The sequence below is a fragment of the Sitophilus oryzae genome, unplaced genomic scaffold (genome assembly GCF_002938485.1).
Source record: "Sitophilus oryzae breed Bouriz unplaced genomic scaffold, Soryzae_2.0 scaffold_151_pilon_pilon, whole genome shotgun sequence".
Taxonomy (NCBI): Eukaryota; Metazoa; Arthropoda; class Insecta; order Coleoptera; family Curculionidae; genus Sitophilus; species Sitophilus oryzae.
This window is the reverse complement of record NW_022146192.1, coordinates 118,852-138,097: the sequence shown is the minus strand read 5'-3', so window position 1 is coordinate 138,097 and position 19,246 is coordinate 118,852. Positions and strand designations below refer to the sequence as shown.

The 19,246-nt window shown below is 35.3% G+C and overlaps 1 protein-coding gene across 1 annotated transcript; it reads left to right on the top strand.

Moving 5' to 3' along the window:
• Window positions 1-16,492: 16,492 nt before the first annotated feature.
• On the top strand, window positions 16,493-18,719 carry LOC115878621. The gene is made up of 4 exons (XM_030895168.1): window positions 16,493-16,622; window positions 17,817-18,140; window positions 18,212-18,633; window positions 18,705-18,719. Exons 1-4 carry the CDS (start codon window positions 16,493-16,495, stop codon window positions 18,717-18,719), a joined length of 891 nt encoding a protein of 296 aa, XP_030751028.1.
• The last annotated feature ends 527 nt before the right edge of the window (window positions 18,720-19,246 follow it).

Sequence of the window (19,246 nt, the reverse complement as noted above, 5' to 3'; positions counted from 1 at the left end):
TCAGGGATGTTTTCCTTGAACGAAATGAAGCAAAAATGTTCCTGTGAACATATGTCCAGAAATGATTCGTTTCTTAGATACAGGGTGTTGAAAGTGAAAAATGTCATATTTGTTTTCGATCGAAAAAACGGCACACCTCTGCTTTTTCTAGAATAAAAATGATATTCATAATCTCCGACTAGTTTCTAACAAAAACGGCCTCTCGACAATTTTCTATTCGACAAAAGGTTTTTGCGTAAAAAAATAAAATAACCCTATCCTATCTATATGACCTCTGCATCTTTAGGAATGTGGATAATTTTATTTTATTTTCTCACGCAAAACCCGTTCGTCGGACAGAAAACTGTCAAGAGGCCGTTTTTGTTAGAAACTGGTCAGAGATTATGAAAATAATTTATGTTCTAAAAAAAGCAGTGGCGTACCCTTTTTTTTAATCATATAAAAATATGACATTTTTACTTTCAACATCCTGTATCTAAGAAACGATGCATTTCCGGACCTATGTTTATAGGAACTTTTTTGCTTCATTTCATCCAAGGAACACGTCCCTGAATTTTGTGGTAATATTAAAAACACCCCTGTATATTGGGGGGATTTTTTTTGTTTTCTGGTAATACTGTTAGATTTGTGCTTAATTGGCCACTATTTGAATTCACTAATACTTACTATTAATATGCAATAATAACTTTGTCGGAATTTAATAAGAACATTTATGTCCACCTAGAACAGATAAAATGACCACTGTGCGTCGTACCCCAATTACATATAAAATGACAGCGATCTTCATTTCATAGCCATCGCTGACGCCGTTTTTATTCGATCATACGATACTTTTGTTGCTTTACTTTCTCCTGTTTTTTTAACTCAGCCTGCTGTTTTACTTCTGCTTTGTCTTCAAGCACGTTTTTATATGGTGTAGAAGTTAATATTTCGCTTTTTTCAAGAAGAAGTTAGAAGTTCCGTTGATTTACTTGTGGAAACGGAGGGATCTATTTTGTCAAATGAAGACTGGTTTAGAGATCCGAAGTTTAAGCTAGTAGAAGGGATTAGTGAATGATTTTTAGGTTCATAGTTCTCTTGGTTGTCGGCTTCTAATATTTTCGTAGTGTTTGAAGCAGGAAGAAAATCTAGTTCTGTAAAGATATTTTTGTTTAAGGGATATATCCCTGTACATTGAAATGCAGATTGTGCCAATTCCATTCTACAAAATTTTGAAAATGCAGTTCCAACTAAACCACTGATTTCTTGGACAGTTATTTTTAAGCCTAGTCTTCCGTATTTGCTCATCCAGACCTCACATGCTACATTAAATGCACCTTTAAACGGTTTCATAATAGCTCTGTCCAAAGGCTGCATTTTGTGTGTCGTGTGAGGTGGCAAACTTAGCATGTGAACGTGGTGTTCTTTTGCATATAAAATAACTTGCAGATCTTTATGTGTGCTATGGCCGTCCAATATTAAAAAAATTGGGGTTTGATACTGCTCCTACTAGTGCTGGCTCCGATTTGACTGGAGTTGTTTACGGTTGGGTTTTTTGATTACCCACTATCTTCACGGCTCATTACATTACTTGGTGCTCACCCTGCTTTCTTCGTTCCCGTCAAACCCAATTTTTCGCTGATTTGTTTACCTTTTTTGTGCTGCTGTATTTCCTGGTCTCTACACTCGAAAACCTCCTTCAGAAGGCTTACATTTTCTTGCAGAATTTTATTTTTTTCCTCCAGCTCCTTTATAATTCTTAATAAAAGCTGCTTGTCGTATCCCAGTAGGGTGATTTGGGTTCCAACCTTTCCATTTGGTAATTGTCATTAGCTTCATGTCGACAAGTAGCCGATTTTAGCAAACCCGCCTGTATCATGCAGGCCGGATTAAATTAGTCTGAACACTTGTGACACTGTACTGATATTATAACTTTTTTTTCGCAATGTTTGCAGTTTTTCTCGCGAGAATCTAACCTTTCTTTAGAGCGATCTTTATGTACGTCTTGACTCGACGCCATCTTGTTTTTTTGATACCCATAGAGAACATCGTAGAAAATATATGATTTTTCATAAATAAATAGAAAATTGCATATAGACAAGTGGTATATACTGTGCATTAATTTATTATATTTATTTCTTCTTGATATTTTGATTTAAAAAAAAAATAACATATAATATTATTAAAAACAGAACCCTGTTATGTTAAGATTTTAAACAGAAACAGGTTCAATTTCTGCTGTTTCAAATAAGAACTTGAACCACTAGTATAAAGAAAAAAAGATATCAGTCACAAGATATATCATACAAAGAGTAGACAGTGTAAATAGTGTGAACACATAAGGTTAGGGGTAACGAAAAGGATAATTTTTTTCGATAATAATCAAAAATATAGTGGTGACGATTTAGAAGATGAAAAATAGCAAAACTATTTTGCTTACCTATAACGTGGATTCCCACGGTACAAATTTTGCGCTATAATTAAAGTAAGATGACGTCACGTTAAACGTGATTTAGTGTTGGGAAAGTAAAGTTTCGAACACGCTTCGGTCGTGATTTTCCACGAGAAGCCTTTCAGTTTTCCGACCAAAGAGCTTTAATTAACGAGGAACTTTGGAGATTGGGCAACGGAAATTCATTACGTTCGACACTTTTATGACATTAATTTTCTTTTTCGAATCTTGTTTCCTACTACTGTACAAGCTGACTTCAGTTTTTTAGGCACATTTCGATAATTAAATGTGGACAATGGCATTTTAAAAAATTGTAATTTTTACACTTTGTTAATATCAAAATATCGAAATTAATTAAGGTATTTCTAATATAATTTATAACAAATAGTCTTTTAAATAATGTCTACATGGTGTTTCCAAAAACATGTCTCGTGGGAAGATTCCTCACGTAAAAATAAGATTTTATTTTTCATATCAGCATAGATCCGATTCTGCTTTATTTCGTAGCTACAGAGTGTTAAAATCATTGGCGTAACAACAGGGGTGCCCGTGGGTACCCCCATGTACTGCTGGGCACCCCCCATTAGCGTAACTAGCAATTCATCCTGGGGGGTCTAGTGTTGAGGACAGGGTGCCTAAGGCTTTTGTTTTTCAAAAAATAAAGAATAATTTTTAAAAAAACACACATTTCTTGAATATAACGTTTACATGAATTTCTCTATCAATAAATTTCATAGACTTGGTTATCAAACCGTGTTCCCGTATATTACTTAAATACCTACAAATTTTCTAAAAATAAAAATTGACACATTTTTTGAACACAACAAAATAATATTAACTAAACAAAACTAGAAAAAGTCATTTTCACTATATCACAAGCAAATAAAAATTAATACGTAGCCAAGAGTCATAATTCAAGTTTTCTGTTGTCTCCGGCGCCCAGGAGTACATGGGATGGGGGGTGGGGCGGCGCCCCCGGGCACCTCTTTATTGGTATTATTTATTTTATCACGTTGTCTTCTAGCAAGCCAATAGAATGTGGAGTACCCAGAGGGGATCAGTACTAGACCCTATTTTGTTTCTTCTTTTTATTAACGACATTGCTAACATAAACATCAGTAGTAAAATATGTCTTTTTGCGGGAGCTTCACTTGGAGCAACAAGGACGTCACGGCACTTCATAGGATTATATCAAATGACTTAATCACCATTAAATCTTTGTGCGATTCGAACCTCCTGAGTCTCAACATTTCTAAAACTAACGCTTTGTCGTATAAAAACTCGCTGCAGCCTTTTGTACTTAACAACACCACCACTAACGTCGTAAAATCTGTAAAATTCTTAGGGCTTGTTGTAGACAATTCTCTGAAATAGGACATACATATCGACGCTTTGTCCAAAAGGGAAATCTTGAATTTTCACTGAACGATGACTCTTGGTTAAATATTAATTTTTATTTGCTTGTTATTTTATTATTTCTTATTTTTTACAAAATTTGTAGGTATTTAAGAAGAAAACGCGGGGTTGATAACTAAGTCTATAAAATTTATTAATAGAAACATTCATGTAAACGTTTTATTCAAAAAATTTATTTATTTTTAATGATATTATTCTTCATTTTTTAAAAAACAAAACCTCTAGGCTCCCCTGGTTTGAACCCTAGCCCCCCCCCTCCCCCGACTGTATGAATTGCTAGTTACGCTAAAGGTTAAAGTCTTAATTATCTTTCAATTTATTATAATTTTCTTCCAAGTACTTTTAGTAAACTCTCGGTCGAATGAAATTTTGAGTGTAAAAGTTATCATAAATACTACATATTTTATTGCAAAAAAAGTGTCGATAAATTCATCAGGGACGTGCATATGGATTATCACTGGAATATTTTTCAAAAAATTTGATCTCCTTGATGAGATAAACGGGGTTCGTTTCTGAGCTACAGGATCTTTTTGAAAATTTTGCAATTTGGGACAGCCCCCGTATCTCCGATATTATGGATGATATCGAGAAGATGAAAACTGATTCTTGTAGAACTTTTTACGTAGAATACAGTTATGTAGTCTGTTTTTCTACAAAAAGAAATATTTTTAAAGATATGAACTAAAGTTGTAAATGTTTTTTTTCAAATGGAACACCCTGTATATTTATAAATCAAATGATCCGCCTTACTATAGAGCTTCTCAAAAAAAAAAAAAAAAAAAAAAATATATATATATATATATATATATATATATATATATATATATATATATATATATATATATATATATATATATATATATATATATATATATATATATATATATATATATATATATATATATATATATATATGTATATTACTCTATATTTATTTTCATTATTTACTGCAATATTTAAAATATATAATTTTCTTATTAATAGGCCGTGATAAATAACAAAAAATCCAAAATGGTATTTACTAAAATAGTCATACAAATATTAAAATTTTATTTGGAATTGATATATTTTACTTTTGAACTGTTACCCCTACATATTTTTCTTTTTTATAATGGAATTTATCATAACGGGATAGGTTTGCAAATATCTAAAAGCTTGCATTATTAAAGCATTTTCCAGATGTCCGACATTGTATTACTTGCCACGATATATTTCATATTTCAAAAATCCCCGATATCAGAAATCGAGAACGGACAAATCCGGTAATAAGGGAGGCCATCATATGGATCCATTGGTCCAATTCATTGATTTCAGAAATAATAATTTAACAAAATTCTAATATTTTCGTTGTATGCTAAGTTGTGAAGGGGAGCCACATCTTGCTGAAATTATATTTCACGTAAATTAGCTAAAGGAATAGTTAAAAGTCCCGATACGATAGCTTCCAAGATTTACAAACAGCGGTAGAGAGCCTAGTTTCCCTAATATATAAAGAATTTATTAGTAGCTCTCAAAATAAAACAAGAGACAGATAGCAGTATACTTTTAATAATTCTTTAGTTAATTTTATTATCAATCATGGCCTACTAATAAATTTGATCTTTTAATATATTTTTTTAAATATTGCACTAAATAGTAAAAATAAATATAGAGTGATATATATTTTTGAGAAGCTTATGGCAAGCCAGATCATATAATTTATAAATATACAGGGTGTTCCATTTAAGAAAACAAACTTTAGTTCATATCTTTAAAAATATTGTTTTCGTAGAATAACAGACTACGCCACTGTATTCTACGTAAAAAGTTCTACATTAAACAGTTTTCACCTTCTCGATGCCTTTAAGAATATCAGAGATACAGAGGGTGTCCCAAATAGCAAAATTTTCAAAGAGACCCTGTGGCTCAGAAACGAAGAGGGCTATGAAAATGTTGTTTACAGCATCTTCCGTTTGACAAAAAAGTGGCTCATGTTGGTGCAAACCGCACCCTAATTCTATCTTCACAAATAACAGAGATACATGATTTCAACTAAAATGGGACACCCTGTACACAAAATAAATTCTTTACAGCCTGTAGACTTTTTCTTCCATAATATCACTAAACTATTTTTTTTTCTATAGTTGTGTTATGCATATTTACAAATTATATTTAGCATGTATAAAGTCAATATGATAAGATTTCTTTTAAAATTATTCTCGGCAATAATAAGTCAAATCAATTTGACATTTAAAGATTGAATTTGAAGGTGGCATGTTTGATATTCTAATCAGGACCGTATTATTTTTTGATTAATTTAGTAGTTTTATATCTCTCATAATTCAAAAACGAATTCGTATAAATCATTCAAAATGGACAATTTGCTTCATTTTAAGGAGTGAAAGTTTCAAATACATTTTTTTGTAAAATAAAATGGAGAAAACATATTCGTCATTTTTAAAATTTACATGTGATTTTCTATATCCAGGTCGGCGATGCAAGAGTGTATTAAAATAATACATGCATATCTATCTAAGCCATTAACTGTATTTTGAAATATTCGTACATTTTATATTGATATACTATTTTATATATAATAAATGCCTTTATTGCAAAATAAAACACTAAATCACCACAAAACACTAAAACACTTTTACACTGGACGCGCATTTCGCTAACCATGTTAGCATCATAGGCAGATGATTGTAAACTAAAATACAATGTACAATTGGAGCGTTTATATACTCGCTCAGTGGGCACAGAGTGGGCGTGGCAAGATCTAGCCAACCGAGTCAGAACCCACTGACCGTAACAGTTAGATTTCCTCCACTAGAGTAGTAGGAACAAAGAGCTTGAAGGAATTGGACCGTTGTCTCTGTTCATACTATCTTTACATTTATTAATTCTGATGCTTTCATATGCATCTAATTGCCTGTAATTTGAGACTTGTTTAAGTAATTTAAAGTTATTAAGATCTATACAATGTTCTTTATCAAAGGTATGTTCGGCAACGCAAGATTTATCAGGTCTACCATATCTTATCTGAGCTAAATGTTCTTTAAATATAGTTAATATTGATCTTCTAGTTTGCCCAACATATTTCTGATTACAATCTTTACAAGAAATTTCATAAATACCCGATGTATATATGTCCATAATCTATGAACTAAGAAATTTAAACTTGCCATTTTATGTTCAATACTATGATATTGTTGCGGACCGGTGTGGACTCGACCTAACCTAACTATATGGCCCGCCCTCGGATGACCTTAACAACGCATTAAAGAATAGACACCGTAATGATTCATTCAAAGATTCGAGAAGAATCGAGTCCCACTGGATTGGAGTAGTACATACGAGAACATTCGAAACATTCTCTATGCACCTAACGATCTATGGACTATTCTAGTAATCTTTAGCTGTAGGTATAAACTTAGATTAACATATAATTATATGTATATTATAATTTTATACAATGGTATAAAAGCCGGCGGCTGTGGCCTAGAGAGGGCAGTTATAAATAAACGAGTGCAGTTGACGCGCTAAAATTAAAAAAATAAATTCTTAGTTATAAATCGTTTGTAAATAGTTCTTTAAGTCTTTTATCGTAATTTTTTTTGTTAATTAGTGTTAAATAAATAGTGTTTAAATAAATTGTGACTTTCTATCCACACGGAACTGACGAAAAAGTAACAATTGGTGTCAAGTGTGGCGTGTGTGATAGACTAGGAAAATAAGACAATGGCTCCGAAAAAATTGTTGAAAGACTTGAAAGTGTCGGAATTAAAATGCTTACTGGAAGAGAGGGGATGCGAAACAGATGGAAAGAAAAGTATTTTGCAAGCCAGACTGAGGGACGTTTTGATTGAGGAAGGTGAGGATCCTGACACATCTTGCTTTGAGCTGGAAGGTGACCTTGACTCGTCCTTACAAAAATTAGACGACAACTTGAACAATTTAAATAGTAAAATAATTGACTTGGACGTTAATTTAGAAGAGAAAATCAGTGATAAAATTGTGGAAAATTCCCAGGATTTAATCAATACATTAGAAGATAAGATCATCGAAAATTCTAAAGATATACAGGCCAGCTTTAACAATAAAATAATAATTTTGGAAGAAAGTTTTAACAATAAAATAACAGAGATTGTGGAAGATGTAAATAAAAAAATCGAAATTTTGAAAGAACAAATAGCAAAGGCAAATTCACCAAAATGTCAAGAAACATCGGAGGGACCGAAACTAGTCGAAAATAGGTATGCCTCAAAATCAGTTATGAAACCTCCACTGTTTGACGGAAAAACCGCTTGGGCGAATTATTTTTGCCAATTGGAAGCCGCTGCGAGAGCGAACGGCTGGGCAATCGCTGAAAAAGCTACCGATTTGACTATCGCACTGCGAGGAGATGCGACTGATATTCTGCAGACACTATCACCATCGGAACAGGGAGATTATCAGCAATTGGTACGACATTTAGAAATGAGGTACAGCCAAGCTCATTTGGAACATGTCTATCATTCCCAGCTCAAAAATCGCATTCAAAAGGCAAATGAGTCTCTGCAGGAGTCTGAAGGCGATGTAGCCCGTCTCGTTCGCCTTGCGTACCCTGCTACGCCCGAGAATGTTATGGAGCGGTTGGCAGTACAGGCATTTTCCGACGGCTTACGTGACAACGAGACAAGACAAGCGCTTCTCCTAGCCCACCCAACGCACTTGGTGGATGCTTTAGCACGTGCCCTAGAATTCGAGACCGCGAAACAAAGTTCTCGGTCTTTAGGAAGAGTACGGGCCATCGACGAATGTTCCGACGAATCTGTGGAAGGGATTGTTCGGAAAGTAATGGACCAGTACATGGGCAAGAAGGGACCAATTCGTTGCTGGAACTGCGGCCAGGTAGGACACGTGCGAAGCCGTTGTAAGGAGAAGAACGAAGAACCGGCTTCGTCGAGGTCGGAAAACTACTAAGGGTCGAAATGAAGGGACACACGTCGATCTGTACCCAACATGCCCTAACGAAAACTGCTCAAGTCGCCTCGCTACAACACAAATTCAACAGCATTTTTGTGGATGGTTTTGTTGATGGAGAGTTCCGGACTATGCTGTTGGATACAGGTGCGACGAAAACTATCATCAGACCGAACATTCTTAAAACATCGAAGAAGGTTAAAAACAACACAATGGCGACTACGTACTGCTACGGGGGCTCCGCTGCTGTCCATGGAGAAGTAAACCTTAATTTTGTTATTGGGAGCACCAGTTTTGAACATCCAGTGTTAGTAGCAGATATCGAAGATGAACTTATTCTCGGAATGGACATTATGACGACCACTAAAGGTTTTGAACTAAACTTCAAACAGGGAATTTTGAAAATAAATGAAGAAGAAGTGGTTCTACATCGAAAATGTGAGGAGACACTTCGCGTGGTGGTAGCAGAAGATGTTTCGATCCCTGAGCGCTGTGAGATATTTTGGATGGTTGCCTGGAAGGTAAAATGAATAATGGGAGTATTATTCTGTTGGAGCCAAGGAACCATGACAGCGAAATAGGACGAGGGGTCGCTGTTGGAAAAGCCCTGCTACGAGCGAAGAAGACTGTACCGGTGAGAGTAATGAACACGAATTATTATTCTGTATCCTTGAAGAAGGGAACCCTGTTAGGGTACTGTTGTTCGGTCTCCTCAGTCATTCGAAGCGTGGAAGCCTCCAGAGTTTCGACTTCAAAAATTCCGGACAAAATGGTGGAGGAGTTTTTAAACGTTAATCTAAACGGATTATCTCCCGAAAATAGTAGAAAATTGAGAAACCTGATAATCAAGTATCAAGAGGTGTTTGATAAAGGAGAACCAGGACAGAGAGGTCGTACCAATTTAGTACAACATAAAATTGATACCGGAGATGCACGACCAATCAAACAAAATCCGAGAAGACTTCCGCTCGCCAAACGTGAAGAAGCTGATAAAATCCTTCGAGAAATAAAAGAAGAGGGTGTCATCGAACCATCTAACAGCCCGTGGACATCGCCGGTAGTACTAGTAAAGAAGAAAGACGGTACCACCAGGTTCTGTGTTGATTATCGGTAGCTCAATAATGTTACCAAGAAGGATAGTTATCCCCTGCCGAGGATAGACGATACTCTAGACACGCTGGCGGGGTCAACGATATTCTCTCAGTTAGATCTGAAGAATGGATATTGGCAAGTCGACATGGCGCCGAAAGACAGAGAGAAGACAGCGTTCTCGGTGGGCTCCGGACTGTGGCAATTTACCGTCATGCCTTTTGGATTGTGCAACGCGCCAGCTACCTTTGAGAGACTAATGGAGTCTGTGTTAAAGGGACTATCCTGGACTACCTGTTTAGTGTACCTGGATGACATCATAGTGGTTGGGATAATCCTTTGACGATCATCTGAAGAATTTGGAAGAAGTTTTCAAGCGACTAGGGAGCTCTGGTTTGAAACTTAGCCCCAAGAAATGTCATCTGTGTCAAGAAAAGGTCACTATTTGGGCCATATAGTCTCCTCCCAAGGAGTTGCGGTAGATCCACAGAAGACCAAGACAGTGGAAGAGTGGCCAATACCTTAAGATAAACATGAACTACGAAGCTTTTTGGGACTATGCACATACTATCGCCGCTATGTACAGGGTTTCGCCACCATCGCAAAACCATTGACCAGACTTACCGAAGGCGAGAGGCGTTTCTCTTGGGACTCAGATTCTGACGAGGCATTCCGAAAATTGAAGAAGGCCCTGACTAGTGTGCCCATACTTAGCTACCCTCTTGGCAACGGAAACTTTATATTGGATACCGACGCTAGCAATGCTGCGTTAGGCGCTGTTCTGTCTCAGATACAGGATGGTCAAGAAAAAGTCATTGGTTATTTTAGTAAGACCTTGTCAAAACCGGAAAGGAACTACTGTGTAACCAGACGAGAGTTACTAGAAGTAGCTAAAGCAGTGGAACACTTCTACAAGTATCTCTATTGAAAAAAGTTCTTCTTAAGAACAGACCATGCTGCTTTGAAATGGCTGTTGCAGTTTAAGAATCCTGAAGGGCAGGTAGCTAAATGGATTGAACGATTACAAGAATTTGACTTCGACACAGAACATCTAGCTGGGGCAATCCATCGGAATGCCGACGCACTTTCCAGAAGACCTTGCGCTAAGGACTGTAAGCATTGTTCCCGAGCAGAAGAAAAAGAAGTGAAACTCCTAAGAACAACTGTGGTTAATGATAGTTGGCAACCCGAAGATCTTGCAAATGACCAAACCAGTGACCCAGAATTAGGTTTAGTAATTAACTGGAAAACGCAGGCCAAAGACCAACGTGGAAGAAGTTTGCAGATATTCGCCGAACGTAAAGTCGTACTGGGCCCAGTGGAATTCCTTGGTAATAGATAACGGACTACTTCGCCGTGTGATCGAGAGACCGGAGGGACAAGAAGAGAGAAGGCAGATCGTCATTCCAAAGAAGAGGGTCCCAGAAGTCTTGGAGGAAGTTCACAATGGAACCAGCCGTGGACATCTGGGTGTTACCAAGACACTTGGCAAGCTGCGTGAACGGTTCTACTGGGTGAACTGCAAAGAAGCTGTGAGGGCCTGGTGTAAGAAATGTGACATTTGCGAAGCCATCAATGGGCCACAAAAGCGTGGTAAAGCCCCTATGCGCCAGTACAATGTTGGCAGTCCCTTCGAACGAATAGCGATCGACGTGGCTGGTCCTTTCCCGGAGACGAACGATGGCAACAAATACATTGTGGTAGTAATGGATTACTTCAGCAAATGGGTCGAGGCCTACGCGTTGCCAAATCAAGAAGCGTCCACCGTTGCTGATGCCCTTGTTAAAGAATGGATCTGCAGGTTTGGTGTTCCCATGGAGCTTCATTCAGATCAGGGAAGAAACTTTGAGTCCAATCTGTTCCAAGGCGTCTGTGAAGTCCTGAACATCCGCAAGACCAGAACGACTGCTCTACATCCACAATCCGATGGGATGGTTGAACGCATGAACAGAACTATCAACCGTTATCTGGCCAAAGTAGTCTCTGACCACCAAAGAGACTGGGACAAATTTCTTCACCTGTTCCTGTTGGCCTACCGTTCATCCGTCCGAGAATATACAGGGCAAACTCCAGCCAGCATCGTTATGGGACGGGAAGTGCGCCTACCTTGTGATCTGAAATTTGGTTAAATTAGTCAGATCGAATATGTCGACTTTCCTTAACCTATAAACCAAATTTTAGCTTTCAATATGCCGAATATATGATTTAACCATTGCTTATACAAGATCATGTTTTTGTCAATTTTACACATGTTATATTTTTTATCTCGAAAACTATTAGAGATTGGTATAGGTTAGTATAAATGAAAAATTTTGAGATATGGAAATATATTCGAAAAATGCAATAACATACCGAGTGTTCCAATTAAAGTAACAAAGATGCTATCACTTTTAGTATGAAGCGGCAACACTGTAATGCTGAAAATAATTTAGATAGAGCACAATCCAAATTTTAAAAAAAAATCCTATCACCGCTTCTAAACGTCTAACGTGTCATGGTCGTGAATCACCCTGTATACAAGCTTTTGTTTTAATACTAGATATTCACTTGCAGCATAAGAATTTACATTTCTATATTTCTTTATATGTATTTTAAAATCCATTTGTATGAAAACGTACCTAACTCTCTTTGTAAACAAAATCAATAAGTTTAAAAATAAATAAGAACCGCTTTCCTTGGAATATGGCGGAAAAGGTATGGTAATTTATTCTGCTGCGCGGAAATCATACAGAGGAAAATTGAATATTTTCTTAACTTATCTGTATAATACGGTACAGCTATTTTTGAAGAATGAATAAAACATAACTTCTGCAGTAATTTTAGTTCTTTATCAGGAATTATATATTATGTATCACTATACATACGCACTGTAATTTTAATTTACATTGAATGCAAATGTGGACCATTAAGATAAAAATTTATTTTTAAATGCTACTTTATTCTGAAAATAATAAATTACATTAATTATTAAAGTATAATTAATGAATATAAAAATATAAAACATTTTTCCTAAGTATGTTTGCTACCTTATTAACGATATTGCTAACATAAACATCAAGGGTAAAATATGTCTTTTTGCGGACGACACTAGCTTTACTTGGAGTAACAAGGACGTCACGGCACTTCATAGGATTATATCAAATGACTTAATCACCATTAAATCTTGGTGCGATTCGAACTTTATGTAAAATAAAAATAAAAAACTTTATATGCATAAAAAAAGTATATTATAAAAAATATTTATATTCAAACTTTATAGGTATGTATAAATTAGAGTTTACGTGCTAAATTTCTAAAATTGTCATGGTAACGAAATATACAATATTATACCAAACCAAACTAACCTAATCTAACACATTTTTGCGCATACAGCAGTTATCAATGAAAAAGTTGAAAACCAAAATATTGTAATAGCACGTTATAATGTTTTCCAAAAATATTTTTGTTTGCACTAGAAAAGTGAAATTTGATGTGTTGATGACATTACTGAAATAGTCAATTAATTGCTCTAGTTCTGTATAAAAACAACATTCAACAGAAAGGCGTGTTTGCTGTGTGTTGTTACTGATTTTGTGAATTATATGCCTTACTAATAGGGATTACTAATATTTTTAACTGCTCTAAGTAGAAACAAATGTGTAGAGATAAAGAAGTTCCTAATTTACCCATATTTACTAGAAAAATAGTGTTTTAAAATTAGTCAGAAGATAAAATCGAAAGTGATGGGGCTATTTGAACACTCTGTATATGTCATCCCCAATAATAGCATTTAATCTATTTTTTTTTATTAGTAACACCAGTATATCAAATGTTAATTTTCTAACGCAAACCGTTTTTTAAAATTGATATTAATATTTTAGTTTTAGACCTTCCTCTATAACTATACCGGGTGCGGCTCAAAAGTGGCTCACCCCTGTAACGTTTTTTATTTTTTCAGTTAAAAAACGAGATTTGATATGTTAGTATATGACATAAATTGGGATTGACTGACGTATTCAATTGTTTTCGATCACTTCCTGTTTCACAGGAAATGACTACAACTTTTGATTTTTAAATGGTACCCTCGGTATATTTTTACTTTTTTCGATAGAAAATAACACTCTGAGTAGAATGACATATCATATGTCAAATTTTGACATTTTCGCATATGGTTTATTTGAAATTGTAAATTACGGTTCGTAACGAAAATTTGACTCGAAATACCAAGTGTGCGGTATCAAATTATTCTTATTTTTTTTCCAAATATGCTAATGAGCCACCCTCGTTCCATTTGAAAATATTGAAATATGATTAAAAATACGATCTGAACATTTTCTGGCAAGGACAAGAGACTAAAAACAATAGACGATCAAATATATTCTTCCAAGGCTCCTTGAAAGAATTAGTGTTTTTAACATAGCCATGGCATTCTAGATTGAATTTTAAAATACGATTTTTTATTAAGCGAGTCTCTCAAATCAAAAGTTGACATATGATATGTCATTCTATTCAGAATGTCATTTTATATCGAATAAAGTAAAAAAATGCCGAGGGTGCTATTTAAAAATCAAAAGTTGTAGTCATTTCCGGTGAAACAGGAAGTGACCGAAAAGAATTCAATACGTCAATCAATCCTGATTTATGTCATATACTAACATACCCAATCTCGTTTTTTTATCTGAAAAAATAAAAAAGTTATAGGGGGTGAGCCACTTTTGAGACGCACCCGGTATAACTGTAGGAAAAGGCAACATCAAAAAATTATATAAAAGAAATGACTTTTTTACACCTATTCATTTACGGCCTCCATAAAACGTAAATTATTCCATAAAATGCATAAACGTGGTCTAAGTGTTGTATAAAATGGTCTGTGTATTTTTTAAAATTAATAAATGAATGTTTCTCATTCAATTTCAGAGAAAATATTATATGAAACTTGAAGTAACTCAAAAATATGAGCTAAATAAAACAAATTGCCAGGCAAATTTAGGGAAACCGTTCAAAATTTTAAAACACAAGAAATGTTCATTTTTAACTCCATCTAGTAAAAATAATATACAGGGTGTTCCATTTAAATAACAAGAAAATTATTTTATATTTTAGGAAGTTTATGAATATTGAACATCCTGTATGATATACGATTACCATATTTATAACAAAGTAAGAGCAGACTATCTAAAGTAAATACCTAATATAGTTTTGATTTCAGAACAGTTCTTGTATTTTTAATAATTTTTTTTAGAAGGGCCGGAAAATACATATTTTTTATTTATTTTTTAATATCTCTGAAACTATCGAAATATATTTATTCATATCTTAGGGTTTTGTAAAGTGATCTGAAAGGAAGCCAAAAATGCAATTATATACAGGGTGTTTCATTTAAAAAAAATCATCCAAGTCCACTCACACTTTTTTGAGTCACCCTATAGAAGTTAAAATATTTTCCTGACATACATCCTGGTACATACTTTAGGTTTGAACTTAAACAAAATTCTCAAGTTTTTTATTCTATGAGCTACAGATGCCTGACGCACTATTGCCGGACCCTGTATACTATACTATTTATTATGGACTCTCTGGGAACTATTTTAAACTTTGAATAAAATGATCAACGAAGGAGTATTTTCGATGGTATTCGACGACATTGGTATTTTAGAAACTACAAGAGATACAAATTCTTTTAAATGACAATATCTTCAGAACTATTGTATCCATTGCAAGGTAAGTAGGTAGGTTTATATTTTTGACCTCAGTCAATTAAATGCCGTTTTAAAAAAAGGTAAAAAGCCAAGCTGGTTTTCATTTCCATTATAAGGCAGAGGCATTTTACAAAAAACATCTGTTTTTTAGATTTCTATTTCTGTGGCGACATCTCAGACTTTTTTCCAGGAATAAAATATATTATTAGTAATGAAAAAATGTAATATACAGAAAGATTTCAGACATTATTAACCCCCGAACTTTTGACAAGCAATATCATCCTTACTGGCACTTTTTCTTTCCTCTATCTCGACTAGGGGAAGGCCAAACAAATATTTGACAAGTCAACACGAGAGGAAAACGCTGAACCGTGGCCCATCTTCAGAGTACACAAGCCGGCAGCACTGGGCCCTTCATATCGCTGCTTAATATCGGGCTCTTCTCGTCTTGTAGGAGTGTACTTTCCCTTCTTGCCCTTTGATTTTTTCCGCTAGGGTGAGATTTGCTCCATGGACAAGTTTATAGATATGAATATATGTTAATCCTAAATGCAGATTCCTGTAATAATTTTTTTTGAGGAAGAAATTATTTCTGTGGATAAAATGGATGGTGTGTTTTATGTTTTAAACGATGTTGATGAAACTGATCTCCACAACGGTTTATTACTATGTATGTCCAGTTTTAGGCCTGCCGCACATTGAGAGCAGCGTAGCCTAGCACAGCACAGCCGAGCAGAGGAAGCCTTTTTGTAACATACATGAACAAACGCAGTGCCGCATATTGCACGTAGTAACTTGTAAGGACTAGACGGGGGAAAAATTTTCCTCTGCCTGTGCTGCGTTCTCTGTAAAATGAATACTGCGCGCGAAGATTACACCAAAATATATAGAAATTTCAGTGTTAAGAAATTTTAGAAACAACAAAATGAGCAAAATGGAGTTGTTAATTGAAAGTGTGAGGGAAAATAGGGTCTTGTACGACACTAGCCACCAAGATTATATGAGAACGAAATATAAGGATGAGATTTGGGGCCGAATTGCCACAGAACTTAATTATTCAAATGGTAAGTGGTAGATACTTTTTTTATTACTATTTATCTATTAAAAAATAACGAGTGACCTCAAGGTTCAAAGCTGAAGTAAAATGGGGATGTACAAGGTGCTCCTTTAACATATTCTTTATTTAAATAAGTAATTTGTGATAGCAACAAAAGCTTTATAATTAATTAGTAATGCCCACGTTGGACTGAATGTTGTTGCCATGGCAGAGTTCCAAATGGAGAGTTGAAGCAGTCTCTGTATTTTTCTCTGACTAAATATGCCTCGTTTGCACTTCGTATTCTGTTGGGCCGTATGGGAAGTAACTGCGAATCTGAGAACTGCGTATCATTGTCTTCTTCGAAAATATAATTTGCATTCTCGCAGAGAAAATTATGAAGTACACATGTGGCTTTGACAATATCATCCACGGTTTCCAATTTGCATTCAAAAGGTCTTCGATACACTCGAAACCTGGCTGCCAGTATTCCAAAGGCGCATTCCACAGTTTGTCGAGCTCGAGATAATCTACGATTAATTATGTCAGTGAACAGGAAACCCGGTTATAATTAAAATTAGAATTGTACCTGTAGTTAAACCCTTTATTCCTATAATTGTTGGTAACCTGAGCTTTTGGAAATGGACGCATCAGATTAGTTTTTAAAGGGAAAGCTTCATCCCCTAAAGATACATATGGTGTATTGTCTTCTTGGCCAGGTAAAGGCCTGGGAACTGGTAATTCCAAGGTACAATTGTTTATTTTTATTCCTAAATTACTGTTGCCAAAAATATTCCCATCACTAAATCGACCCATTGAACCTACATCAATAGTAGTGAACCGATAGTTTGCATCTACAGTGGCCATTAGGACGATTGAGCAGTACTGCTTGTAATTAAAAAACGAAGATCCGCTTTGACCTGGTTTTTTAATTGTTATATGTTTACCGTCTATTGCACCTAAGCAGTTATAAAACTGCCATTTTCTTTCAAATTCTGCTGCGATTCTCACCCAAGTATTCGATGTGGGATTCGGCATGTACTGCGGTTGTAAGCATTCCCAAAGTACTTTACAAACTTCTTTAACTATTTTTGATACAGTCCTTTCCCCTAGCCTATAAGAAAATCCAATGGTTCTCCATTGTATCTCCTGTGGCCAAATACCTAAAAAATTTGTGTACCTAAGTAAATGATTACTAACAGATATGATTCACTTTTTTTAGGACAGGAAGTGAAAGAAATTTGGAGAAAACTAAGAGATTGCCATCGCGATGCATTGCGACGACAAGGAAAGAGGAAGAGCGGAGACGCTGCAAAGGCAATAAAGTTATGGACTTACCAGAAGCAGATGGAATTTCTTCTTCTGTTTATGGCTAACAGAAACACAACAGGAAACGTTGACATTTCGCAGGATGAGAGAAGCAATACTATTGAAGATAACTTAGTTTCGCCTGCATCGCAAGACATTACTGAAAGAGCGAACGAAAACACACAAGATGACGAAGTGGACCAGGCGGAAGAACCACAATACATTCAACGTTCTAGAGGCAATACAGTCGCTACTCCTGATACGCCAAATATAGGTGCCAAAAAACGAAAAATTGATATTATGTTACAGAATACCTTGGAAAATCATACAATACGAAGCAGGACGAAGAACGAAAACGTATATCATCATTACTTGATAAAAAATCGGATAATGAGAAAGAATATGGTTTATACCAGTTTTTTATGGCAATGTACAATGATACCAAGAAAATGTCAAAAATATCTCAATTGCGAATTAGAAGGAAACTTTTTGAGGCTGTCCAGCTTGAAGATGAAACAAATTTGGCGTTGAATTTTTCCCAAACAAGTAGCGCGTCATATCACCCACCACCACCACAACATCGTATAGGACTACCGTTACCTAGCCCTTCATCACATAGTAGTTCCACATACGAACAATTATCAACAGCGCAGTCACCACCACAACTAAATTACGAACCACTTCGTCCATCTTCAGAACAATCTTATGACATACCAGCAACTTCTGAAGAAGTATCTCTTTCAAACTACTTTGAAAATTTTAGATATAATCAAAATAGTTAATTTTTGTATAATCAAAATAGAAAATTTTTGTATAAAAGTGTTCATACCTCAAACATACTGCAAGTTTAGTTTCAGTTTCGATAGGCTGTTGTGCGTTACAACCTATTCCTTGTATTGTAGTTTTAATTATGTTATGTAGTTTTTGAAACTGTTCTTTAGTAACTCTGAAATACATTTTTATTTGATTATCATCAAGTTCACTTATTAAATTGAATTCCCCATGAGTGCTTCTTTTCCTCAAATAATCGTTTTTCCATACTGACTTTTTATGCCTTTTGGACAAACTATATAAAAAGACAATATTTTCTATTTCCGAATCTGATTCCGAATCCAAAAGTGAGTTTAACTGAGCAGCTGGATCCATATTTTTAAAAAAAAACTATAACAGATACACAGGAAAAATTAACTACCTACGTTCAATATGCGGATATCGCTTTGGCACAACACAGGAATAGTTTTCCTCTGTAGTTCCTCCGCTGTGCTGTGCTAGGCTACGCTGCCCTCAATGTGCGGCAGGTTTTACAGCGTCCTTCGTCGCCCTCCGGTCTCCATGCGCCACCTC